This window comes from Durio zibethinus, chromosome 1, assembly GCF_047325235.1.
Source record: "Durio zibethinus cultivar Kanyao isolate XHJ-2024 chromosome 1, ASM4732523v1, whole genome shotgun sequence".
Taxonomy (NCBI): domain Eukaryota; kingdom Viridiplantae; phylum Streptophyta; class Magnoliopsida; order Malvales; family Malvaceae; genus Durio; species Durio zibethinus.
In genome coordinates, this window is record NC_143162.1 from 1,783,367 (window position 1) to 1,811,105 (window position 27,739).

The 27,739-nt window shown below is 31.2% G+C and overlaps 1 protein-coding gene and 1 pseudogene across 1 annotated transcript; both read left to right on the top strand.

Moving 5' to 3' along the window:
- LOC111310554 (putative disease resistance protein At1g50180) lies at positions 1-5,342 on the top strand. Its single transcript, XM_089757931.1, has 4 exons — positions 1-1,146; positions 1,392-1,404; positions 3,507-3,768; positions 3,801-5,342. Exons 1-4 carry the CDS (start codon positions 28-30, stop codon positions 4,834-4,836), a joined length of 2,430 nt encoding a protein of 809 aa, XP_089614057.1. The 5' UTR covers positions 1-27; the 3' UTR covers positions 4,837-5,342.
- LOC111310555 (CDK5RAP3 protein homolog) lies at positions 5,030-27,185 on the top strand (annotated as a pseudogene).
- Positions 27,186-27,739: the final 554 nt, after the last annotated feature.

Consider the following 27,739-nt stretch of genomic DNA (forward strand, 5'->3'; position numbering starts at 1 on the left):
TTTCTGTTCCTCTTACTAAACACGGAAATGGCAGTGGTGGAGGCTATTATCTCCTTTGCTGTGGAGAGAATTGGCGATGTGATCATACAGGAAGCAAGATTCTTGTACGACGTAAGGGGCAAAGTGGAAGAAATGCGAACTGAACTAATGCGCATGCGGAGTTTTTTAAGAGAAGCGGAGTCAGGACAGGGAAATGACAGGAACATACGCACTAGGGTTGCAGAAATCAGAGACATTGCTTATGATGCAGAAGATGTCCTCGAGATTTTTGCCCTCAAAGCAACATCCAGGAGAAGTTCTTCTAGATATGCCTCCTTAAAATATTTGTTCTTTTTATGTAAGGGGAATGATACAAAATTGCTCCACAAGGTGGGATCAGAAATTGAGGGTCTTACAACCAGGCTTACTAGATTAACCGAAAGGCTACCAACTTATGCCTTAAGGGACATCGAGGAAAGAGAGAGGCCAACAAGCTTTTCAGAAAATAGGGTCATTTATCGGCAGTCTTATTCTCACATGATTGAACAAAATGTTGTTGGGTTGGAGGAAGACACAAATTTATTGTTCACAAAACTTGTACGCACTAACTGTCGAGTTGTGTCGATATGTGGGATGGGCGGCTTGGGAAAGACTACTCTGGCTAAGAAGGTTTACCGTCAATGTAGAGATGGGAGCCATTTTGAGTTTTTCATTTGGGTATTCGTGTCACAACAATGGCAAAAAAGGAACATTTGGGAGACATTTCTTCACGAGCTTATTTCTCCTTCTAAAGAACAGTTAGAAGACGAGAAGATCGAGAAAAAGTTTAAAAAAGAATGGAAAAAGATTCAGAAAATGAACGATGGTGCTGTGGCCAAAATGCTCCACGATGAACTGAAGAAGAAAAAATGTCTAGTGGTACTTGATGACATATGGGACAATGTCTGGGACGCATTGAAACCTGGCTTCCCAACTGAGGAGACTAGTACCAAATTTATGATCACCTCCCGCAACAAAAACTTGGTTCATCTTGTGGATCCAAGCGTATTCATCTATGAACCAAAATGCCTGAATGATGAAGATAGTTGGGAACTACTTGAAAAGACTGCATTATCGACACAAAACATCAATCCAGCAGGTACATCATCTTATCCCCTTCAAACTCTTGTCTTATAGAAAAAATCTATCATATTGAGTATGGATAACGGGTATGTTATTTTTCGAGTATGATCAGCAATTAGGTCCAACTTAGAGCTTGTTGTTAGTATATAACTAATATATATAAATAATATACTTCCTCCAAAAAAAATTCTACTACTATCTACTATAAATTATATACAAACAACTTTATCAACACTTGTTAAATGATGAAAATTGTTTTAATTTAAGTTTAAAATCTATATAATATATAGATAGTAACTCCCAGTAAAATGATCATTTTACGCTTCCAAATTTTTATCAATTGCTTAACATATGTTCAAAAAGACAACAATGTCCCTCTTGTATTAAATGACAAAAAAATCCATCTTTTAAATTATAAACTGCTATAATGCCCTCCTTTCTTAAATTACAAAAATACTCCTCTTATAAATATCTAATAACTATAATGCCAACAAAATGATCATTTTACCCTTTCAATTTTTTACCAATTGCTTAACAATTGTAAAAAAGATGACAATGCTCCTCCTGTATTAAATGACAAAAATATCCCTTTTTAAATGATAAATTATTATAATGCCCGTCCTTTCTTAAATTGAAAAAATATCCCTCATATAAATGTTAAATGACTATAATGCCAACAAAATGATCATGATAGAAATACCCTTCTTTTAAATGATAAACTACTACAATACCCTTTTTTTTCTTAAATTACAAAAGTACTTTTTTATAAACATCAAATGACTAAAATGTCCTTTATGTCTTAAATGATGAAAACACCCCTCTTATAAATGACGAATTATTATGATATATATCATAATTACAAAAATATCCTCTCTCTTATAATTAACTAAAATTATTATAATATCCTTTTTATTATAATTATGAAAATGTCCCTACTCCTATAATTGACCAAATTTGCTATAATTATCTTATAATAATATAAAAATACCCTCTTACCAAACTTGATCAAAATAACTATAATACTCCTTACCATAATTACAAAGTCTCTTTATGATTGCTTCGTAAGAAGTTGATATGTAACATTTAATTTAAAAATTATTATAATACTTTTTTTAATTTACAAATTAAATTTTAACATAACAATATAAAATTAATTATATATTAAATTATTAAAATACCTTTATTATCGTTTCATATAAAATTGATGTGTGAAATTTTATTTGATAATTACTATAATACTCTTATTATATTATATATATATATATTAAATTTTAACATAATATAAAATTCACTATGTTTTAAATTACTAATCACATTAAAATTATCAAAATATCTTTTTGATTTTTTATTAAGAGTTGACATGTGTCTTAAATGATTATAATATCCCTTTTATCATAATTACATAAAATGTTTCTCTTACTATAAATTAATTAAAATTAGAAGTCCCTCTTACCATAATTTGATAGAATTACTATGACGCCTTTATTACTATAACTACGAAAATATTCCTCCTACTATTTAAATGTAGTATTTTTTTTTTTTTAGAAATTTCTATACCTGACCTAGTTAACAAGTTTAATCATTTAAAAGAAATTAGCTTATTCATTATCAATAAAAATTTTAAACTCAACATTAATAAGGGAAAAGATAATTTTTAAAATATTATAAAATAAAAAATTAATTAAAAATAAAACATGTGATAAATTTTTTAATTCGATTTGTGTAATAAAAAATTACAATATCAAAGATACTCTTTATTTAATTATAATTTCAGTTGAAACTTTTATAAACTTTTTTTTAAATGAAATCGTGACTTAAGTCTTGCCAACACACACGTACAAAAATATCTATACCTAACAATCCTTTATTAACTATTATTTTCTGCCTCCCATAAATAATAATATTTGATTTTGACTTTTCAGTTTCAAAATCTTAAGTTGAAATTTGATTTCTATTGATTGTAAAATTTCTTTCTCGAATCACCTTTACCTTGAAAAATAAGAAGTTGATAATTATAGGCGAGGGTAATAACGATTTTTTTTTCACTTTTCAGACAAAACAATAATTTAGAATAACTAAAATATGCAATCAAGACATAATTTATGAAAAAGGAAAATATATTATATAATTCAATCCAAAAGTACTATTCACCATCTCAATTTAATTCTATTTATTGATTGGACTTACCCAATGCGTGTGTCACAAGTCCACATTTTCAACTGTAAAGAATTGTTTATTGATCGGAAAAAGAACTTGAGTTTACAATAATTTTGACTTCATCTCTTTCCTATGAGATTCGTGACGCATACATGTTACTAGCAATTAACTTACTAAATACGATTGTTTTTTGTCGTTATCCTTTGCAAATTGAAACAACCACATTATTTTTTGTTCTCTTCCTTCAGCCTACGGGGTTGATCCGAGCTTGGAAAAGCTAGGGAGGGAAATGGTAAAACATTGTAGGGGTCTGCCACAGGCCATCGTTGTCCTTGGAGGTCTTTTAAAAAGTAAAAGAACGTACGATGGCTGGGATACGATGCATGAATGTATCAAGTCATACTTAAAGGGAGAAGATTTCGGAATTTTTCAGCTGCTGGCTTTAAGCTATGATGATTTACCGTATGAGCTGAAGCCGTGTCTCCTGGCGTGCTTCCAGAAGATTTTCAGGTATCCCGGGATAGATTGATTAATTTATGGGTGGCTGACGGTATTATATTACCTCCAAAAATAGAGAGAGAAAGTGAGGAAGCATTGGAGGATATCGCATATCGTTACTTGACAGTGTTGACGGAGAGGTACATGGTTAATGTGGAAAGAAGAGATTCATCTGGAAGAATCAAAAGGTGCCAAATGCACGATCTTATGAGGGAGTTTTGTTTGTCCAAGGCTGAAGAGGAAAATTTCTTTCAAGTTCTACCATTCTACGGAGCTAGAGAGAAGAGTTTGAATATTTCTTCTTCTTCAACCAAAGAGAAAGGCAGAGTTCGCCGACTTTCTTTGCATTTAAATAACTTTCCTGGAGACATTGCCCTGGAATGCGAAAAATATCCCCCATTCAGGTCTATTATAGGTTTCTCCTTAGATGGACACAGTGGTATAAACCAGCCACTTATTGAAACCTTCGTTCGAAGCTTCAAATTGCTTAGAATCCTAGATCTCGAAAGAGTTATGGGTTTTGGAATACCTGAAACAATAGGAAAGTTAATTCACTTGAGACTCCTGAATTTGAGGTCTGCTTGGATCGGAAATCTACCTCCGTCTATAGGCAAATTGATTTGCTTGTTGACCTTAAGATTAGATCCTTTTGATTCAGCATCAACCATTCCGGATGTTTTTTGGAAGTTGAAAAGATCGAGGCATCTATATCTTCCTAGAAAAGCTGGAAGCGGCACAAGAAGCTTGCAATTTGCGGATCTGAGCGACCTACGGACACTGGTAAATTTTCCAATATCCAATGCTGACGTAGAAGATCTGATCAGACTGACCAATCTTAGGAAATTGAAGATAATGATATCTGATGAAATCTCACTCAGGAGGTTTAATGTAATCTTCGAATCCCCAACCATCACATTCAACCACCTTCGTGATTTTTCGATAATTTGTTGTCGGCTACCTTCATTAGAATCTCTGGTTGTAGACAACATTAAATCACGTTGTCCTCGTCTTCAGCGGCTGAAACTGAATTGGAGTGTAGTTTACGAGAAGATTGATGTCTTCAGAATTGAGGAAGAATAGGATGCAACCGGCCCTAAGAAGCTTGACAGAAAGGAGCAGACTTATCCTATGCAAGGACGTACATTAATGTTTCTGTCAGGAAGTTTTCCATGCATGTTTGTGGGAGCAGCAGTTTCCAAGGGGAGTTTGCAATAAAGTTTGTTTGTAAAAAATGAATGTATTTGTAAAAAATGAATGTATGTATGTATGGGAGATGTTAGAACTAAGGTCGCAGGTTGGTGCTTGCTTTATTGCTACTTGGGAACCATCGGATCAGTGGTAGGCATTAGACGTCAGCCAGATGTTTTAGAATCGTGCAGTTTGGTTGTTTGCCCTATTCTGTTTGTGTAATAATGCTTAAAAGTTAAAACCCTACTATGCTGTTATTGTTGATTTATGCTTTACAGTAATGTTATTTCTGTTTTTATTTTCATAATGATTATTGATTATTAATTTATTTTTATTTTCAAAATAATGTCTTTATTTTGATTTTGCTTAGAATCCTAGATCTCGAAAGAGTTAAGGGTTTTGCTATACCTGCAAAAATAGGAAAGTTAAATTCACTTGAGACTCCTGAATTTGAGGTCTGCTTGGGTTGGAAAACTTCCTCCATCTATAGGCAACTTGAGTTGCCTTTTGACCTTAATATTAGATCCTTTTGATTCAGCAAGAACCATACCGGATGTGTTTTGGAAGTTGAAAATATTGAGGCATCTTTATCTTCCTATAAGATCTGGAAGGAAAAAAAAAAGTTGCAATTTGCAGATCTGAGCGACCTATGGAAACTGGTAAATTTTCCAACATCTAATGCTGACGTAGAAGATCTGATCAGACTGACCAATCTTAGGAAATTGAAGATACTGATATCTGATGAGATCTCACTCAGGAGGTTTAATGGAATCTTCGAATGCCCAACCATCATAGTCCACTACTTTCGAGATTTTTTGATAATTTGGCCTTGGCCTCTTTCATTAGACAGTCGAGATAACATTAAATCACATTATCCTCGTCTTCAGAGGCTGAAACTAAATGGGAGAGAAGTTTACCAAAAGATGCCTTATGTCTTCAGAATTAAGGAAGAATAGGATGCCACCGGCCCTGAGAAGCTTGTCAGAGAGGAGCAGACTTATCCTACATTAATGTTTCTGTCAGGATGTTTTCCATGCATGTTCGTAGGACCAGCAGCTCCCAAGGGGAGTTTGTGTTGGGAGATGTTAAAACTAAGGTCGCAGGTTGATGCTTGTTGTATTAATGTTACTTTAGAACCATCGGATCAGCGGCTGGCATTAGACGTCAGCAGATGTTTTGGAAATCGTGCAGTTCGATTGGTTGTCCTCTTTTGTTTTGGTAGCAATGCTTAAAAGTTAGAACTCTAATGTGCTGTCATCGTTTTATGCTTTACCGTATTGTTATTTCTGTTTTTTTATGTTACATAATAATTATGAAATCAATTAATTCCGGAGTTGACACTTCGCCTGCTATGTATATGAAATTTTTTAATGGAGGTTGTGCTGCTTTGTTGGAGGATATTTGTTCTTTGTTTGTTTAGCAAAGTAATTTCTGTAGCTTTTATTTTTTAAATTTGACATGCTGTCATATTGTTGTTAGCTGCTGAACTAGTATCATGCTCATAGCCATGGGTGACTCTGGGAATTTCTTTGTACAAGAGATCTCAATCAAATTTCTCCTCAAAAAAGGATAAACCTTCTGCCAGAGTTACAAGCCATCCAAGGAATCAAATCATTTTTCTTAAACTTCATCAGGTCAGGATTAGTCAGTTTCACTTGTAGAATGCTGATAAGAATTGGGAAGAGTAGTTTTTGAAAGATTGAACCAGTGAACAGGTTAATGTAGCCCTAACCATTTCATATATATGCATTACCAGCAATCAAATTTTAACACTAGTAAAATGGACTTGCCTATATATGAAACTAAACCGCATTAAAAGAATCAACAAAATTGCCTGTGCATCATCAACAAGATTAATCCAAGAATCCTGAGAGTGTAGCACTAGAAAACTGTAATGCTGTGCCACGGAATGAAATGAACTGATTTTGAAGTATTTCTTACATCAGGAATAAGAATCTATGCCAAGTTTAAGTACTCTGATGTAAGATTAGGGGGACAAATAGCTACCCGTTGGGGAGCCCTTGAAGCAAGTTTGAGTTGAACGGAAAGATCTCTCCAAGGGATGAACTTCAGTACCATCTATTTCTCTGCTTTTTATCATGCCCATCTGCTGTAACAGACGTGTTAGAGATTCCACGATTTCAGACATCGGTGGTCGACTCAGGCTGCATTTTCAAATTGAAGCCACAAAAGTAACAGGTTATTTTCAACATTAGTAGAGAACTTAGATAAAACTTAAGATCGCTCATTTCTCGTTCAAACTGCATAATCATATAAACGTTAAGGTGTTTTCTTCTTTCACAAGCAACTATAAAATGGTACTACTTTCAGTACAACCATCCTTCAAAATCAGTTATTACAATTTCAAATTCTGGCAATTTTCAAGTTAGATTTCGATTGATAAATTCTGACAATTCTAGTTTCGAGCCATTTCCAAAAAAAAAAAAAAAAAGAAGTATATTCTGGCAGTAAGGACGAAGAACCAGACAATTGCAACAAAGTTTATGAACCCCTAAAATCAAATTATAGGCAATCGATACACAACCTAATTAATTGCTGTTGTCCTCCGTTTTCTTACTGTTAAAACTTCAATATAAATCATCTCTCTGTCAGTACACACAAGTAGTGATTTATTGTCAATATGATGCACTTTATTGATCAATTTTCTTAAAATGTAAAAGCTCATATCAGAAAAAACAGGTGCAAAAGATTGAGCAACGACTGGCAGAAATTGAGCAGAAGGAATCTGATATAAAAAGAAGTGCAGCTTTATCAGCTGCTAAATACGCTGAGGCTCGCCAGAGCTTGGTTTGCAGGTTATGAAAGTATTTATATTGATGGTAGCAAATTGGTCTGATTTGTTTTCCTTCATACAATCAATGCACGTTACAGGGAAAAAATGTCCAGCTTGAACTCTTAGAGACTGCTAATTCACTTCCAAGCACATTTGGCAGGATTCTAGAATTCATTGATGGTGATTCTGTTCCATAAGTGATAAAATATTATTCTAATTTTGTCAGCGATGCTCATACAGAAAAGGATGTAAGACAATAAAATTCCGATCATGCTTGTGTTATTGCTGTTTGCACACTCCAAAGTTTTAGCTTATTTTTTGGATCTGGGTTGTAACTTGAACTTTGTAAGTTATATGATGTAGCTGCTGACAAAAAAGATTTGCAGAAATCTTCACTTGCTTTCTTGCTGAACTGGAAAGACATTCGTGAAAATCCTCCATCTTTTACTGTTTCTGCAGCTTCTGAGACCCTTGATTTAGAGAATACTCAATTTAGCTCTAATTAAATAAACCTCGTGAGGGGAGACATAGATGCCAACACCGATACTATTGATTGGGATATCTCTGTTGACACTGCTCAAATTGATGGGGATATTGGTACCGAGGAAGAAACAGATGATGGTGGTAATGGTTTGGGCCCATATGAGATAGTTAATGCCAGTGAGATATTGCAGAATTCTTCACTAAATGAAGCTGCTGAATCTGATAAAACCCCATTACATAAAACAGAAGGCAACCCACCTCCTCAAATATCTGTATCAGATATATTCTGGGACATTAGTGTTGAAACACCACTGGTTGATGTGAATGATGAGGTCAGCTTAATTACAAAATATACAATTGGAAAATCAGACATATGCTCCAGATTGCTTACCTCTTACCCGAGGAACCAGGGAGGAGTGGTGAAGGAATACAGAAATAAGATTCTGGATGATTTGTACGAGGTATATGCTGATTAGTCTCACAGAAATTTCTGATTGGCTAATATTGCTGTAATAGTTCTTTTTTTTTTTTTTTTTTTTGCTTATATCTAAGTGGAAGAAAAGGTTTCATTAATAGACAACTATATGTAATTTGTGATGGATGCATAATGACGTTTGGTTTGCCAATACCATTTTATCTTCTGTATGAACAAAATAAGAGAAGTAAAATTGCATTAAAACTTCATTAGGTATGGGTAGACATCGATTTTATCCGGATCTATTATCTTCAGTTCTTGTTTAATATTATTAATAACAATTTTAATAATAATAATATTTTAATTAAAATTTAAAATTAATTAATTAAAAAATTTTAAAAAAGAGAAGAGACAATTAAAAAAATCCAAATGAAAGAAGAAATAAAGAGGTAGAGGTTGGTGGCAATGGTGCCTTGCACGGCACCACTGGCCACCCACCCCATTAGCCACCCATCTCACTGCCAGCACCATACCCCATACCCTCAGCCACCCACCTTTTTGGCCTGACATACCCTGCATTGCAAGAACCCTTACCCTGCCATACCAACCATCACTTGCTCTCCTTTTGAAGCTCCTAAAAACCCATAAAGCCCAAAGCACCAATCTTCTCTTCTTTCTACTGGGAAAAACACCTTCGAAGCTCTTGACACCCAAGTTTTCACACCCAGAATGACCTAGCACTCATTCAAACCAATCACCCCAGTCTCAGAGTCCCAACCCCTTACTCGATGCACACACTGAATAAAGCCTTCAACACCCAATAGCTCTTCAAGCTTTTCATATACAAACCCAAATATGAGAAACCCCAAAGCTTAGACATCCTTCTCCTACCTACCAAAAAGCCAGAGACCCTTACTAAACTTTCAATCCACCAAGAAAACCAAATTGACACAAAAAAAACACAAAAAAAAAATTCACACAAAAAAGAAAAAAATACAAAAAAATAATACAGTCTTTCCTGTAGGGAGAAACCCAATGCCAAGCTACTTATAAAAAAAAATATTTCGTCACTTTTGTTTTTTTTTTTAAAAAAGAAGGTCAAAAGCTTCAAGCCCTGATTTACATTGATTCGAGCTGTTTCTAGCAAACGGACATTGGATCTAAGAAGATCACGTTGAGGTGAATGTTTGGGAACTTTTTGTGTTTTTTGACCATCGACGGCCAGCATGGCGGCACAAACGCCGACGATCGGACACTGACTGAGCCTTCAGAGCTCTTCTAGAGCTTTGACTTTTTTTTTTGGGTTAAAAGGTGAGAATGAAGAAAAAATGGTTTTATATAGAACAGCAAAACCCAAAACGACGTCGTTTTGGACTAAGGGGATCCGCGCGTCAACCTAAATCCGACCTAGGATCTGCACAACTTGACCCACGACCCGCTTCAGCCAACCTTAAACTGATCCAGATGAATCGCCAGTGAATCGGTCTAAATCGCTGAATCACCCGAACTACTGATTAAACTACTGAATTGGTCAAATTGGTCCAGACCAGCGTTAACCTGATTGTTAACCAATTCGGTTCAAGTATTTTTTTGAATTTTCTAAATTTTTTTATATTATTATTTTTTTATTTTGAGTTTTATTTTTAATATTTATGCGTGATAATTTTTTAAATTTATTAGAATAATTATTTGATTATTTTTATTGATAATAAAATGAAATAAAATAGGATAATAACTAAAAAAAACTAAAAATGCTAAAATAATAATAATAATCTAAAAAAATTATAATAAGAATAAAATAATTTTTTTGTTTTTCCTACCTAGATGTTGGAGGGAATAAAAAAATATAATTCCACCTAGATGTTGGGAAATTATATAAAATTTTTTTCAATAATAATAATAATAAATTAATTTTTTTAATAAATTTTCATAAAAAAGAGATTTTTTAAAATTAGTTTTTTAAAAATAATAAAAAAATAAACTTGCTCCGAAAATTCACCTAGATATTGAAGATTTTAGAGATGTTCGCATTTTAAAATTAAAAAAACAATAAAATCATAACCTAAAATTTTAAAATCCCTAGACAAAACCCTAAATTAAAACTCTAAATCGAAACTCTAAACCTTAAAATCTAAAATTCCAAATCTTAAAATCAAAATTCCAAACCTTCAAAATCCAAAATCCAAAAATCTAAAAATCCCTCAAGCCAAAACCCTAAACTAAAAAAAATTCCTTAAAATCCAAAATTCTAAAAATTCAAAATTTGATACGTATTCCTGAATCATCATTCGAAAGTCACCGAATCTTTAAAACCTCGACCCTAGGCTCTAACCAAGACCATCCCAAAATCTCAAGGACATGTATGAATATCTCAAAATAATTTATTCTCGAATGTTGCCTAGGCAATGGGGTATTTGAGAAACTTTATTTCATTAAGTTTTTATGCTAGCCCTTAATTCACTTTAACTATGCGATTAAAATCAATTAATAATAAACAAGAATAATAATAAAATGAGATCTTAAATATAAATAATTGCATCTAAGCTTTGCCCAGATGTTGGAGAATCAAGATGGTCTCATTATATTTAAGAATCCAATTTCAAGTTTGCATTCCATCATTATATATAACACCTATTAGCTTACATGCATTTATTTGTTATTGTTTGCACTTGCTTTGCATATTTATGCCTTTAATTTTCGTTCACTACTTGTTAGTTCTATCATTTACTTTTTCACACAAAATATTCTTAAAAAAAAATACTTACTTCAAAAATGTAAAATTTTAAAATAAAATAAAAATAACATTTCGAAAGAAATAATTTTTGATACCCTGCCTAGATGTTGGAGAGTTACCAATAATTATCTTCTATAAAGAATGTTATTTCATTTTAAAGATTGTTGTGTTAAATCTTAAGTGAAAAGGCTTATTTTAAATTCTACCTAGATGTTGGAAAATTTGAAGAGAATTCTTTAACTTAAAAACTTTCTCAATATTCCTAAATAAAGAGCTTTAGCAAAATTTTATTTTTTCAAATGAAGGGAATTAGTGTTAAATTTCAAATTGAAATCATTTTTATCCAACACAAAAAATAACACATAATTAAATAGTACCAATTTATGGGCGTTGTGGAAGTGCTAATATTTTTCACACGTAACCGACTCTTGAGCCTAACCTAATTTTTCGTAGATCAAATTTTATCTTTTTGATAAACTTTAAACCTGCTTTTATAGTTTTATTAAAAAGATAAATTTTTAAGTGACCAATCACACCCTAACAAAGATTGGTGGTGACTCTCCTCTTGTTTTTCTTGATCTTAAAACACTTTACGTCTGGTGGTCCCAAAATCGTTACGACAGCTTGGTGACTCCATTGGAGATATTTGAGAGTCAGGCCAAAACTTTAATTATGCACTATTAGCAATGGTTAGATTTAATTGGTTTTATTTAGTATTTAGTTTAATTTTTTTTTTAAAAAAAAATATGAGTTAATAAATAGAATAAATTGCATATTAGTTATTATTTTGATTTGTTCTCATGATTTATTTATTTTGATTAATACATCATTTTCACACACTTTGCATATCTATTCGCATGCATGAGCTCTAGACTCGGGCTCTATTCTTTTTAGGAAAAAGTTGAGTAGCTACGTTTTCGTGAGGTGATAACTTTCGTATTTGCTAGCAAAATACTTTCACTCAGATTGAACCATTTTTGTTAATAGCTTACAATGGGTGAGGATCAGGGAGCCTTACTAGTCTATAGTAAACAATGATGTAAGGAATAGCCTGGGAACCTTAGATAAAGAAATCTCGACCCGACATATTGAGAGCCATAGAAAGCCTGCCTAGGATAGAGCCATGCCACTTTTTTTAGAAAATTACCAAAAGTTAGGACATTATACATTATATTATTTTGTTGTATGGTTGTTATATTATTTCTCTTACTTATTTGTTTTGAATTCTTGAGTCATTTTTTTTATATATTCTTTGATTACGTGCATTATTTAAGATGTGGTATTTATTTTAGATCGATCATTGAAAAAAAAGTGAAAAAAAAAAGAGTTCGCATGGAGCCATTAGTGGTGTCAACCTTTTGTAAAAATCATTTAGAAGTCCAAAGCCAAGCCATTTTTTCTTCTTCTTCCATAAAAATTATTCACATTAGGATAGGTAGGGCACTTTGATACAGTTAGTGTTTAAAGGTAATAATAGTATAAATAAAGTTAGGATAAATAAAAAGAGATGGAAAAAAAAAAGAAAAAAAAGCAAAAAAAAAAAGAGAAAAAAAGAGATTTAGGATAGGTAAAAAGTCGGTTTTCTTTTTGGAATTTAGTCATTCTATTCATCATTAAGTTAGTTTGTATATTTTTGGGTTATTTTATTTTTTGTATATATCTTTGTATCATTATCATATTCAAGCATTCATAAACATGTTACATACAAATTAGGAATTGTACCATTCATTTAGCAAGAATAATCGCATAAGCATTATTGGTGTTAAACCTTTGAAATAATATTAGTGGGTATAAGAAGCCAAAAATATGGAAGATCACTTGGAGGCCCGAATTAGTGTGTTAAAACAAAATCAAGAGGAGTTTGGTCATGACATTCAAAATAGCTTATTGAGTTGATGAAAATCATGGATAGATTTAAGAAATTTATTTTGACACCTTTTCAAAAAAAAGTTCTAACCAACTTAAGCCCCAGTGAGTCTATTAATTCATAGAGTCATGATCAACCGATTCTCACTAGGCCTAGTACACTTTTAAAGCATGTTAAATCATTCAATGGTTTGAGTAATAATGAAAGTCTCAACAAAATCATGAAAGGAATGAGTGATCTGACCATTCAAAGGTCTAAGCTTTAGAATTTGATTTTCAAGAAGGGATTACTAGGTTTTGTGCAACTGTCACTAATTGTTTCAAGCTCAAACTTGCATTCAAATCCTTCTCATGATTGTTTTTGCCCTTTTTTCCAAACATCTGTGATTAGGGCCCAAAACTTCATACAATCTCCAAGAAGTCCATATTGAACTAAAATCTTCGGGTTTTCCTTCCCCAACCACCTGTTCAGCTAATTGCTCAAGTTTGAACCTTTACACCATGTCAAAACTTAAGACTCCTAATCAACCTGTTACAAAATAATTACCCAAAAAAAAAGAAAGAGTGAGGCCTTTCCCCCATTAAATTTTTTTTTTCTTTCTCATATATTTGAGAGACACCTTATTGACCTTGTGCCTTTAAAGCCTCCGTACTAAAAATATTTCAACTTGAATGTAAGATACGAATACCATGAAGGGAATATAAGGCATTTCATCAAGAATTATGAGGGCTTCAAGCATAAGGTATAGTCATTCATAGGTGCGAAATGGTTCGATCTAACTACAATAGGGGATTAAGAGATCTAGGAATAATAGGAAAAAGGATTGCAAGATGATAAACATGGATGGGACTTTTGTTTAAAGTGGGTCTTTAAGTGATAAGCTATTTGAAAAATAAAATGCCTTATGAATTTCTTTTATTTGAAAATTTTTTATTTTGACATGACATTGTCTGTCGAACTTAGATTTGTGAATTATGGTTCATCTTTCATTTTTGCCCTTTTGCCAATTTTCATAATTTTCACTAAAGAGTTTGTCTGTTGTGCATTCTTTTATTCGTTCATTCATTCATTCATTCATTTATTCATTCATTCATCCATTTATGTATTCATTCAATTTAATGCAATTCTCATATGCTCTAAAAGAAAGAATTTTTTTTCAAGAATAATCTCTGTGATTTTTTTTAAGGATTTGAAGAATATTGATCAGTTTAGGAGAGATGGAGAAGATCATCGATAGACAATGTGCTCAAGGAAATAATCATCCTGAATGACTTGATTTAGGACTCATAAGGGAAAAATCAAAGAATCTAAATGAACAAAGAAGGTACAATCTCTTGGAAAAAAGAGTTTAAGCTATTGAAGGTGAATCTTGTGATATAAAAGAATTTCAGCTAATTTCAGATGTGGTTATTCAACTCAAGTTCAAGGTTCTGACATTTGAAAAGTATGATGGAACTAGATGTCCTAAAATACATTTGGCTCAATACTATCACAAAATTGTTGGGTATGCTGGTGATGAAAACCTGCTTATTCATGTCTTTCAAGAAAGTTTAATTGGGACAACAGCTAATTGGTATTATAGTCTAAAGAGTAGTCAAATTCATACTTAGAGGGATTTATCACTGGCATTCTTGAAGCAATACCAATATATATTAGAGTTAGGTCTAGATCGATTAACCCTTCAAAATATGAGAAAGAGCCCCAATGAGAGTTACAAAGAATATGCTGTTAGATGGAAGAATATGGCATCAAAAGTACAATCACCTTTTACCAACAGGGAGTTGAATTCCTTGTTTGTGGATACCCTTTTTTCTCTTTATTATAATAAGTTGATCAGTAATACTTCATCAGAGTTTACAAATTTATTATTTGCTGTGAGTAGAATTAAGGATCGGATGAAAAAAAAAAGAGTTATAAAATGTTATTGATGAAAAGATAAGAGATATTTTTGTAGAACCAACCTAAAAAATAATTATTAAAGGGTGAAATGAGAGAAACTTTACCATGATACAAGAAAATTTAATGGATGACTATTCGCAATGGTCACCATATCATTTTCAACTAATATTTTAGATTAGTGATTTTTCCCAACCACTTCATTTGTGTGCTCCAATTCCTTCACCATAAACAATTATAGAACCAATGTCAACTTAAGCCATTCACGAAGCTGTAAGAAAAAAAGAGTCAAAGTGTATCATTCACTTTCAATACCTTATGTTAAGCTCTTTACCTTATTGATAAAAAATCATATAATCTTTGTTGTTCCTACAAGACCCAGAAAGCCTCCATACTTGAAGTGGTATGATCCTAATGTTAAATGTAAATTTCATGATGGAGTTGAAGAGCATTTCATAGAATATTGTACTACCTTTAAGGATACAGTTCAAGCTTTGATCAATGCAGATGTTGTAAAGTTTAAAGAACTGGTTGGTGTTTTGATGATTGATAGTAGTAGAGTTGCAAGTTAATGATGCTAAAGTTGAAAGATCAATGGGAAAATTTTTGTTTATGTAACTTTGAATGTCATCTCAACAGCACCATCAAGATGGTAAATTTTTTTGTTAGGTTTTAAGGTTTGCATTGCATGAGTAAACATTATGCATAAGTTTTTTATATATGGTTGGTTTTCTTAACAAAAAAATTCAAAAATAAAAGAAGAGAGAAGATGTTAGATATGAATAAAGCTTTATGTGGTTAAATACCAAGGTTATAGAAATGCCTTGAAAAAAAAAGTAAAAAAAGCCAAAAAAAAAAAGGAAAAAAAGGAAAGTATTGAGTCTAAGATGAATTGGCAATCACTATTAGGAATTTTTCAAATACCTAAACACTAATTTTCTTAAATCATTTAGTTGACCCTATTCATCAGCCATGACCCTTTGATAGCCTTTAATTCGAATTTGTGAACCTTGTTTTCACCTAATATTGTTATTATATCAAAAGGCAATATTCTTTTCTAAGGCAATATTATTTTTTAAGGCAATAAACCATGAAACAACCATTGAAAAAATGTATGATTCCTAGAAAATCAAGTATATACATTTTTTTTAAGAATTCAAATGCAATATTTGATGTGTCAAGATTATGTTATAGTTCCAAAATTTTCAAGCCCAAGTTTTGTAAAATACACTCAAACATACTACCCTTTCAGCCTTTTACCCCAAAATTGACCCGATCCTTTGTCCTGAGGTATGTTTGTAAGAAAATAAATACCTCATTGCCTTTAAGGTAACTTGAGTTATGATCACCCATTTTGTTCTCTTTTTATGGAGTAACTTAGATCATTTGATACCTTAAACATGTTTATCCCACATAATCCTTTTCTCATCCATTTCATATGATTCTTCTCTTGTAATTACTTTCATTAAGGTGGTTTGTTAAAATAGGGTATCTTTCATAAAACATATTACTAGCAAAATAAATCCAGGTGTGAGTTATGGGGCATGTCAAAAAAAAAGAAAAAAAAGCAAAGGAAAAAATGGTTATGACACAATGCATTTAGAAAATTTAAACAAATCCAAATAAAGTTCTGAAAAATTCAAAGTTTTGAAAAATGGATGAAAAAAAACCAAAATAGAAAAAACCAATAACTAAAAAAAAAAACAAAAAATTTTCAAAATAAAATCCTCTCTTCAAGTTCATTTTCCTAAAGAGAACTATTCTTCAATTTAAGTGTTTATACTTGAAATGACAAATGGTCATATTTCATTATCCCTTCACAAAAATAAAAATTTATCCCTTGTTACCTCCTTGAGCCTGACTGAAGTCTTTCAAAATAAATCGTAACTAAAGATCTCCCTCCACATTGAAGGGTAAAAAAAAATACGTTTGAGGGTTAAGAATGGGTGTCTAATGGAAGCTCATGTATGGGGGCAAAAGCTCGGTATAAAAGTTCATAAAAGTTTTAAATCCACTCGGTGAAAGAATGCAAAAGAAAAAAAAAGAAAGGAATGAAAGAATAAAAAAAAAAGGAAAGAAAAAGAAATGAATGGGTGGAAGGCATAAAAAAAAATATACCTTAGAGTGTATCCTTCAAATAAAAAATGATCCTTAGTTTCATATATCCTTAAATACTTGTTTTGGGCCTTTTTATCCTTTTTCTTGGTAACCATGAACCTTAACCTACGTTACAAGCTTTGAAAATTCCATATTGGATCAAATATAAAGGCTTAATCTTGAAGAGTTTTTATTGGAAAAATGAACATGAATTTTTTGAGCTTCCATTTTATTACCTAATTTTCTGTCTGAACCGTTAAACCCTTTCAAACAAATTCTTTTCCTATTTTGGATTAGGTTTGAATTTTTTAAATACATGGTGTGTAAAAAAAATCAAATAAAAAATAGAAATAAAAGTAGCTCTAAGGTGAAAACCCTCAAAAAAGTAGTCTAGAGCAAACCATAAAAGGTCACTCCTTATGCTAAATATGATGGATGCTGAACAAAGATAAAGCCAAACCTTTTGAAAGATTTAAAATATCAAAGTCACAGAAGTCTGAGATAGGTTGATTTTGAAAATCTCAACTACTGTTCATTCCCAGATAACCTTTTAAAATTTTAAGCTCTTACGACTGACTTTGACATGTATCAAAATGTTGTATTTGGAGACTAAGAAAAATATTGAATATGTTTGATTTTTAAAGAATTCATGTTTTTAGAAAGGCTTATGTTTCATCTGTGAGCTTGCAAGAAAAATTATATGCCTCTTTCACTAATTTCAAGTGTTGAAACCATTTGAATAAGCAAAAATCTCTGTCTATAGAACCATTACGTCTATTTGGAAATAAAATTCTCACATCTTTCATTTTTGATAGGTATTGCCAAATGAAAAAAAAAAAATTTCAAGCTTGGATTATCTGGCACCAATGAAATTTAAACCCAGTTTATCTGGTCATCAATAAAGTTTTAAGCTCATTTTATCTGGCCCTTAATGAAATTTAAGCTCAGTTTATCTAGCCATCATTGAAGTTTTAAGTCCAGTTTAACTGGCTCTTAATGAAATTTAAGCCCAGTTTATCTGGCCTTTGATGAAATTTAAGCTTAGTTTATATTGCCATCAATGAAATTTAAGCCCAGTTTATCTGGCCATCAATGAAGTTTTAAGCTAGTTTAGTTAGCCCTTAATGAAATTTAAGTTCAGTTTATCTGGCTATCAATGAAGCTTTAAGCCTAGTTTAGCTAGCCCTTAATGAAATTTAAGTCAAATTTATCTAGCTATCAATGAAGTTTTAAGCCTAGTTTAGTTGGCCCCTAAAAAAGTCTTAAGCCCAATTTACTTGGCCATTAACGAAGTTTTAAGCCGAGTTTATTTGACCTTAAATGAGGTTCTAAGCCTAGTTTAGCTGACCATTAATGAAATTTAAGCCCAGTTTAACTGGCCATTAATGAAATTTAAGCCAAGTTTATCTGGCCCTAAAAGAGTTTTAGAGTTTCAAGGTTCTATCCAGAATAAAAAATTATTGATGCAAAACCTTTTAAAAGATATTGCATTTGCATCACTTGTATTATGAGAAAGACATTTGACCTACAAGAAAAAAAAACAAAAAAAAGATATTCGTTGCATCACCTGCTTGTGTATCATAAAGGGGACATTTGTATTTGCATCACTTGCATCTACACCATAAGAAAGACATTTGCATTTGCATCACTTGCATTTACACTTGTGAAAGATATTTGCATTCGCACGAAGAAAAATTTGCTTTTGCATCATGGCATCTGCATCCTAAAAAAATGTATGTGCAGGGGCATTTACATGAAAACAACATTGTCATTTGCATTATGAAAAAGTCAAATATATTTGCATCATGAAAAAGTCAAATATATTTGCATCAAGCATTCATATCCTTGCATTTGTATTAACATTTAAATTCACATTGACATTTCCATTAGCATCATTTGATGAGAATAAACATTTGTATCATGATTGCATTTATCAACTTTGTAAGTATTAGAAACAAAAAAAATGAGGGAGCAAGTTTTTTCTTCAAGATTTTAAAGCCTCTGTTTAGGAGGAACCTTATTCAAACAAGACCTTTAAAGTTTCAAAAATCTCTGACCATACGAAAGCCATTTAAAAAAAAAAATTCAAAATTTTAAAGTTTCATTGCCTCTAATTAAGAAGAGCATTCAAAGGTTTTGATATTTGTAAAACTTTCGAGCATGTTTTCTAAGATCTTCGGACATAATCTTTAAGGCCTCTGGGTATAATTTCGATTCACGATGTTATCCCGATTGATTTTTAATTTTTTAACTTGTGATGTTATCCTGGTTGATTATGTAAGACCTCTAGGCATGATTTCTAAGACCTCCGAACATAATATTTAAAGCCTCTAGGCATAATTTCTATTCGCGGTATTATCTCGATCGATTTTTAATTTTTTAATTTACAATGTATCCCGATAGATTCTCTAAGACCTCCGAGCATGATTTCTAAGACCTCTAGGTATAATTTCGATTTGAGGTGTTATCCATATCGATTTTTAACTTTTTAACTTACGGTGTTATTCTGATCGATTCTGTAAGATCTTCGGGTATGATTTCTAAGACCTCCGGGGATAATCTTTAAGACTTTCGGGCATAATTTTGATTCGTAGTGTTGTCCTAATTGATTCTTTATTTTTCAACTTTGGTGTTATCTCGATCGATTTTATAAGACTTTCGAGCATGATTTCTAAAACCTCCAGGCATAATTTTGATTCACGGTGTTATCCCAATTGATTTTTAATTTTTTGACTTACGATGTTATCCTGGTCGATTCTGTAAGACCTTCGGGTATGATTTCTAAGACTTTCGATCATAATTTCGATTCGCGGTGTTATCTTGATCGATTTTTAATTTTTTGACTTGCGATATTATCCCGATAAACTCTGTAAGAACTTCGAACATGATTTCTAAGACCTCCGAACATAATCTTTAAGACTTCCAAGTATAATTTTGATTCACAATGTTGTCTTAATTGATTCTTTATTTTTCAACTTACGGTGTTATCCTATCGATTTTGTAAGACCTCCAGGCATAATTTCAATTCGTGGGGTTGTCCTGATCAATTATTTAATTTCGACTTACAGTGTTATCCCGATCGATTCTTTATTCTTGACTTGCAGTGTTATATCGATCGATTTTTTTATTTTTCGACTCATCATGTCATCTCGGTCAATTTCTTTATCACTTGACCTGTGGTTAAAAAAAATTAAAAAAAAAGAAAAAACTTTTGAAAAATCCACAATTTGCTTTCGGATAAAATACTTGTAATTCTCTTTACCCTATTCTTGATTCTCAGTAATGTGTAAATAAGGGCAGTTGTAGACATTAATTTTGTCCAGGTCTACTATCTTCAATTCTTGTTTAGTATTATTAATAATAATTTTAACAATAATAATAATATTAGTTTAATTAAAATTAAAAATTAATTAATTAAAAATTATTAAAAAAATTAAAAAAAAAAGAGAAGAGACAATTAGAAAAATCTAAACGAAAGAAGAAACAAAGAGGTAGGGACTGGTGGCAATGGTGTTTTGCACGGCACCACTGACCATCCACCCCATTGGCCACACACCCTATTGGCCGCCCACTTCATTGCCAGCATCATACCCCAGACCCTTAACCACCCACCCTTTTGGCCCGACCATACCCTGCATTGCCAGAACCTTTACCCTGCCATACCAGCCATCACATGTTCTCCTTTTAAAGCTCTTAAAAACCCATATAGCCTGAAGCACCAATCATCTCTTTCTTCCACTGGGAAAAACACCTTCGAAGCTCTTGACACCCAAGCTTCCACACCTAAAATGACCTAGCACTAAACTAATCACCCTAGTCTCAGAGTCCCAACCACTCACTCAGTGCACACACTGAATAAAGCCTTCAACACGTAATAGCTCTTCAAGCTTTTCATATACAAACCCAGATACGAGCAACCCCCAAGCTCAGACATCCTTCCCTCACCTACCAGAAAGCTAGAGACCCCTATCAAACTTTTCATCCACTAAAAAAACCAAACTGATACAAAAAAAACACACAAAAAAATCCACACAAAAAATCAACGCAGTCTTCCCCGTAGGGAAGAACCCAGCGCCAAGCCACCTGCAAAAAAAAATTTTAATCACTTTTGTTTACAAAAAAAAAAGAAGAGACTGAAAACTTTAAGCCCCGATCTATGTAATCGAGGCTGTTTCAGGTAAAACGAACACTAGATCTGAGAAGATCATGTTGAGGTGAACATTTGAGAGTTTTTTTGTGCTTTTTGACCACCAACAGAGTCCCATTGATGGTAGTAGTTATGGTGACCAACACGACAGCACAGACACTGGTGATTGGATGCCAACCAAGCCCTCAGAGCTCTCCTAGAGCTCTGACTTTTTTTTGGGCTAAAAAGTGAGAATGAAGTAAAAAAAAAAATTGGTTTTATATAGAAGAGCAAAACCCAAAATGATGTTGTTTTGGACTAAAGGGATCTGCGCGTCAACCTAGATCCGACCTAGGATCCGTGCAACCCGACTTACAACCCACTTCAGCCAGCCTTGAATCGGTCTAGATGAACTGCCAGTGAATCGATTGAATCGGTCTGAATGGTTAGACCACCCAAATCGTTGATTTAACTGTTGAACCGGTCAAATCGATCTAGACCAGCTTTGACTGAATCGTTGACCGGTCCGGTTTGAGTATTTTTTTTTAATTTTTTAATTTTTTTAATTTTTTTATTTTGAGTTTTATTTTTAATATTTATGCATGATAATTTTTTAAATTTATTAGAATAATTATTTGATTATTTTTATTGATAATAAAATGAAATAAAATAGGATAATAACTAAAAAAAATACTAAAAATGCAAATAATAATAATAATAATCTAAAAAAATTATAACCAGAATAAAATAATTTTTTTTGTTTTCCCTGCCTAGATGTTAGAAGGAATAAAAAATATAATTTCGCCTAGATGTTGAAAAATTATATAAAATTTTTTTCAATAATAATAATAATAAAAAATTAATTTTTTTAATAAATTTTCATTAAAAAAAGAGAGATTTTTTTAAATTAATTTTTGAAAAATGATAAAAAAATCGAATTTACTTCGAAAGTCCGCCTAAATATTAGGGATTTTTAGAGATGTTCACTAAATTGAAACCTTAAAACCTTTAAACCTCAAAATTAAAACCCTAAACCAAAAAGTTAAAATCCAAAATTCTAAATCCTAAAATCAAAATCCCTAACCTTCAAAATCCAAAATCTAAAGGTCTCAAAATCCTCCGAGCCAAAACCCTAAACCAAAAAAAAATTCTTAAAATCCAAAATTCTAAAAATCCCAAATTTGATATGCATTCCCAAATCATCATTTGAAAGTCACCAATTCTTTAAAACCTTGACCCTAGGCTCTAACCAGGACCATCATAATATCTTAAAGACATGTATGAATATCTCAAAATAATTTTTTCTTGAATGCTGTCTAGATGATGAGGTATTTGAGAAACTTTATTTCATTAAGTTTTCATGCTAGCCCTTAATTCACTTTAACCATGGAATTAAAATCAATTAATAATAAATAAGAATAATAATAAAATGAGATTTTAAATATAAATAGTCGCACCTAAGCTTTGCCTAGATATTAGAAAGTCAAAGTGGTCTCATTATATTTAGGAATCCAATTTCAAGTTTGCATTCCATCATTATATATAACACCTATTAGCTTACATGCATTTATTTGTTATTGTTTGCACTCGCTTCGCATATTTATGCCTTTAATTTTCGTTCACTACTTGTTAGTTTTATCATGTATTTTTTCACAAAAAATATTCTTTAAAAAAAAAATTAGTACAAAAATGTAAAATTTTAAAATAAAATAAAAATAACATTTCGAAAGAAATGATTTTTGGTACCCTGCCTAGATGTTGGAGAGTCACCAATAATTATCTTCTATAAAAAGTGTTATTTCATTTTAAGGATTATTGTGTTAAATCTTAAGCGAAAAGGATTATTTTAAATTCTGCCTAGATGTTGGAGAATTTGAAGATAATTTTTTAACTTAAAGATTTTCTTAATATTCTTAAATAAAAAGCTTTAGAAAAATTTTATATTTTCAAATGAAAGAAATTAGTGTTACATTTCAAATTGAAACCATTTTTATCCAACATCGAAAATAGCGCATAATTAAATGATACCAATTTATGGGCATTGTGGGGGTGATAATCTTTCCCCACATGTAACCGAGTCCCAAGCCTAATTTGGTTTTTCGTGGACCAAAATTTATCTTTTTGATAAGCTTTAAACCCATTTTTATAGTTTTATTAAAAAGATAAACTTTTGGATATCCAATCACACTCTAACAAAGATTGGTGATGACTCTTTTTTTATTTTTCTCGATCTTAAAACACTTTACGTCTGGTAGTCCCAAAATCGTTACGATAGCATGTTTGTCGTTATGGTGTAATCGTTCATATTATTCGATCAATCTTCAAAGGATATTTTTAGTTTAAGGCTTCATATTTGGTTTAATGTTGTGATATCAGATGAAATCAATTTTGAACCAATGATTGGTGGGGTTGAGGAATGAAGACACTCTGTCCTTGTAAAATCAAGTCCAAGCAGTTGCTTCCTTGGTGTTACAGTAGTATATACCTAATGCCATCAGAAAAATGATATCTCATGTTTCATTGGCAATTTCACTGCTAACAACTGGAAAAACATAAGATTTAATCATGATTCACAACTCTAAAAGGTGCAATTTCGTAACTTAATTTGTGTTGTCATAACATATAGATTTATAAATCTATAGCTAGACTTAGTAAATAGAGTCGTCATCAATCTATTTTAACTAGGTGTGATTGGCCACATAATGAATCTATCCCTTTAAGGAGCTCCTAAGCTTGACTAAGGATCCCTAAAAAAATATGTTCTAATCTACTAATCAGAACAAAGTTTAGGAGTTCAGTTACATGTGAGAAAGATTATAGCATCCCCACATCCCCATCCAAAAGATGGTACCATTTAATTTTAAATTTATCATAAGGTTTTGATTCTAATGATTTTAAATTTTTATGTTTAAATAATGAAAATAATTTTTAAGATTCTCCATCAATCTAGTAGAATTTTTAAAAATATTTTCTCACCTCAAGAGTATTCAAAAATCTATTTGTTTTCTTAAAAAACTTCTGTCATCGAAAAATGTTTTAATTATTTTTATTTAGTTTTTATTGAAAATATATCTAATTATTCCACAATTTGGGCCAAATTAGAAATATTTTTCTTTTTTTAATTTCTAAATTCTCTACCATTTTTGTCTACTTAAAAATTCTTTTTCTTTTTGTTTTTTGGAAAGAAAATAATATGACAATTATTTTTTTATTGAAATTTCATTTAAATTCTTCCACCATGTAGGATAAATTTAAGGAAATTTCTCACCTAAAGATTTTTTAGAAATTTACCATTTGAAATTTCTAAGATTCTCATCCTTGGATAATTGTTAAATATTTTCAACCAAAATTTTATTTTTTATTTTTATTTTTTTTATTAAAAATAAATATTAATTATTGTTATTGAAATTTATCTAAATTATTCCACAATTTGGGATAAATTTAGATAAAAAATTTCTCACCTAGGAAATTTATAAAAATTTACTATTTGAAATTTTTAAAATTTTCATCATTAGATAGTTAATATTTATTCTCAAAAAAACATTTTATTCTTGTTTTATACTTTTTTATTTTTTTTCAAAATTTATTCATGCAAAAATACTTAAAAATAAAAATAAATAAATAAATAAACCAAAATAGGAAAACGGCTCAGCTCAACGACTTTGTTGGCTCAATTTCAGGTACAGGAAGTGGCTTAGGGGACGTGGCTTGGCGACTCGACTAAACTCAAGGGATGGGCTGGTATGCAGGTTGACAGAAGTAGGTTACGCTTGGGTCGGGTGCCTCGAATAAAAACACGTAAACCCTGAGGCCTTTTAAACGCCAAAACGACATCGTTTTAGTGAGGGTATCAAAGTCCAAATTTTGATTTCTCCCTTAGATTTCTCCTTCCCTCTCTCTCTCTTTTTTTTTTTTTCTCTCCCTCTTTCTAGAACCGGATGAACTCCAATTGAATTCTTCTCTGGATTATGGAAATTCCATCAAAATCTGGGTTAGTTTGTCAAAAGTTTACCAAAAAATTCAATCGGTGTCGAAATCTTCCATTAGATTCTGAAAAACCTACAAAAAATTTCAACTAGTGCTGAAAAATTCAACCAGCATTGAAAAATTCACCAAAAATTGGAAATTTTCATCAAAATCTAAGAATTTTTCAAATTTTTCCAAAAAAATTCCCTTTTTTTAAAACCCAAAAAAATCTTTAAAAATTTTTTTTGACTATTTTTTATTTTTTTTTTGTGATCTGCCTTTCTATGATCTTTCTCTCTATTTTTTCTGTGTGTTCCGTGTACATGTATTTATAGGGTTCTAAGTTTAAAAACCTTAAATAGGAAAGGAGTTCTAATTTTTTTTCAAATCTGAACTTTAAATCCCAAATTTGATAACTCTAGAGAAACAACCCTAAACCAAACCAACCACCTTAAAATTTTTTTAAGTTTTCATTTTTTATTATTTTTTAATTATAAAAAACAAGTAAAACCTAGACAGATTAAGGTATCTATAGTTGCCCCTCTTTATACATTTTTTTGTAAAACAGGAATTGTGTAAAGATGTAGACAACCCAATTAAAATAAACTCGATGCCTTTTTTTTGGTTTTTTTTAAACATACTCACAGTTCCTAAAAACTCCTCTAAACAGAGGCTTCACGACTTTGAGAAAATAAATAGCTCTTCTAATCAGAGGCTTAACAACTTTGAGAAAATAAATAAGACTCCTCTAATAAGAGGCTCAACAACTTTGAGAAAATAAATAAACTCATCGATAATCTTATCCAGAGAAGTTATAGATCATATTAGAAACTCAAAGATTCACAATTTGAGTTCAAAATTCAAAGATTCGTGATTCAAAGATTCATAAGAATTTTTAAATTCGTAAAATTTTTTCAGCTTCGTAAGAATTCACTAAAATTTGATCATAAAAATTTCAGTTTCACAAGAATTAAAGATCATATTTGAAAGATTTTTCAACTTTGCAAGAATTCAAATTCGTAAGATTTCAATATTCGCATTTATGAAATTCACATCCAAAATTTTAATTCAGGGATTCGCATGCAAATTGCAATGCTCACATCCAACATTTAAACATTTGAATTTTGGAGATTCACATTCAACATATCTTAGAGCTTCATAACTAAGTTTAAAGGTTCACATTTGACAATTTAGGGTTCACGTCTAAAAAGTTTAAAGCTTTTCAAATATTCACATTCAAATTATTTTTAAGTTTTTCATTCACAAATTTAGAAATTCACATCTAAAAGTTCAAAGCTTCTCATTCTAGTTCGAAGATTCACATTTGACAAATTTTAGGGTTTCACATCTTAAAGATTCTCATTTCAAATTCAAAGATTTTCATTTAAAATTTAAAGATTCTCATTTGAAACTTAAAGATTCTCATTTGAAAACTTAAAGATTTTCATTTGAAAACTCAAAGATTCTTATTTGAAAACTTTTTAAAGATTTTCAGTTAAGACTTAAAGATTCTCATTTGAAAACTCAAAGATTCTCATTTGAAAAATCAAAGATTCTCATTTAAAATCTCAAAGATTCTCATTTAAAACTCAAAGATTCTCATTTGAAACCTCAAAGATTCTCATTTGAGGATTCAAAATTTCATCTTAAAATATTCATAATTTCTTTCCCAGGTGACTCAAAATTTTGTATGTAATGAATGTCATGATTAATGATACAAATGCCTTCTTAATTTTGTAAATGCAACAATCTGGATTCTTATAATGCCATATTCTCATCCATGATTCAAATGTTTACTATATAATGTAAATGCATAGCCAAACCAAAGTTTTAAATATTCTCCAAACAACAATGCAAACGTAATGCATGTAATGCGGATGTCCATATGATGAAATTCTAATTAATTGTCGTAATATGATTCTCAAGACTCCACCATCTCTCATCTTTCTTTTTCAACTTCTCATCACTAACCATTTTAGAATAAGTTTCATCAATTGATACCACAATTTATAGGCTTTTCAGCAGTAGTAATTTCAGAACAAGTTTCGTCTACTAATCCATACTATTTTTATCACAATTCACAAGCTTCTCAACATTAGCCATTTTAGAATAAATTTTGTCTACTAATCCATATTATTTCCATCATTTGATTATATCTCACAAGTTATGTCAATCAATTCATCACCATATTCATCACTTGGTCACCCTAAATGTCTTTTCAAATCATGCTTTTAGGTTTTTGCCATATTTTTATTTTTTTTGCCACTTATCATCCTGAATTTTTTTAAAAAGGAATGCAAGAATTTTTTATATGCATTATCATTCATTCATTATCATTCTAAATTATGACAAATATAATGCATTCATATATTCTCAATTTATTTTGGGAATACAAGAAAAAGAGAGCACAATGTGAA

Excerpts from the sequence above, each read along its gene's own strand:
- LOC111310554 (XM_089757931.1), top strand. The coding sequence starts at position 28 with ATGGCAGTGGTGGAGGCTATTATCTCCTTTGCTGTGGAGAGAATTGGC. Across the intron at positions 3,769-3,800 it reads TGCTTCCAGAAGATTTTCAG|GGCTGACGGTATTATATTAC; the intron begins GTATCCCGGGAT and ends TAATTTATGGGT.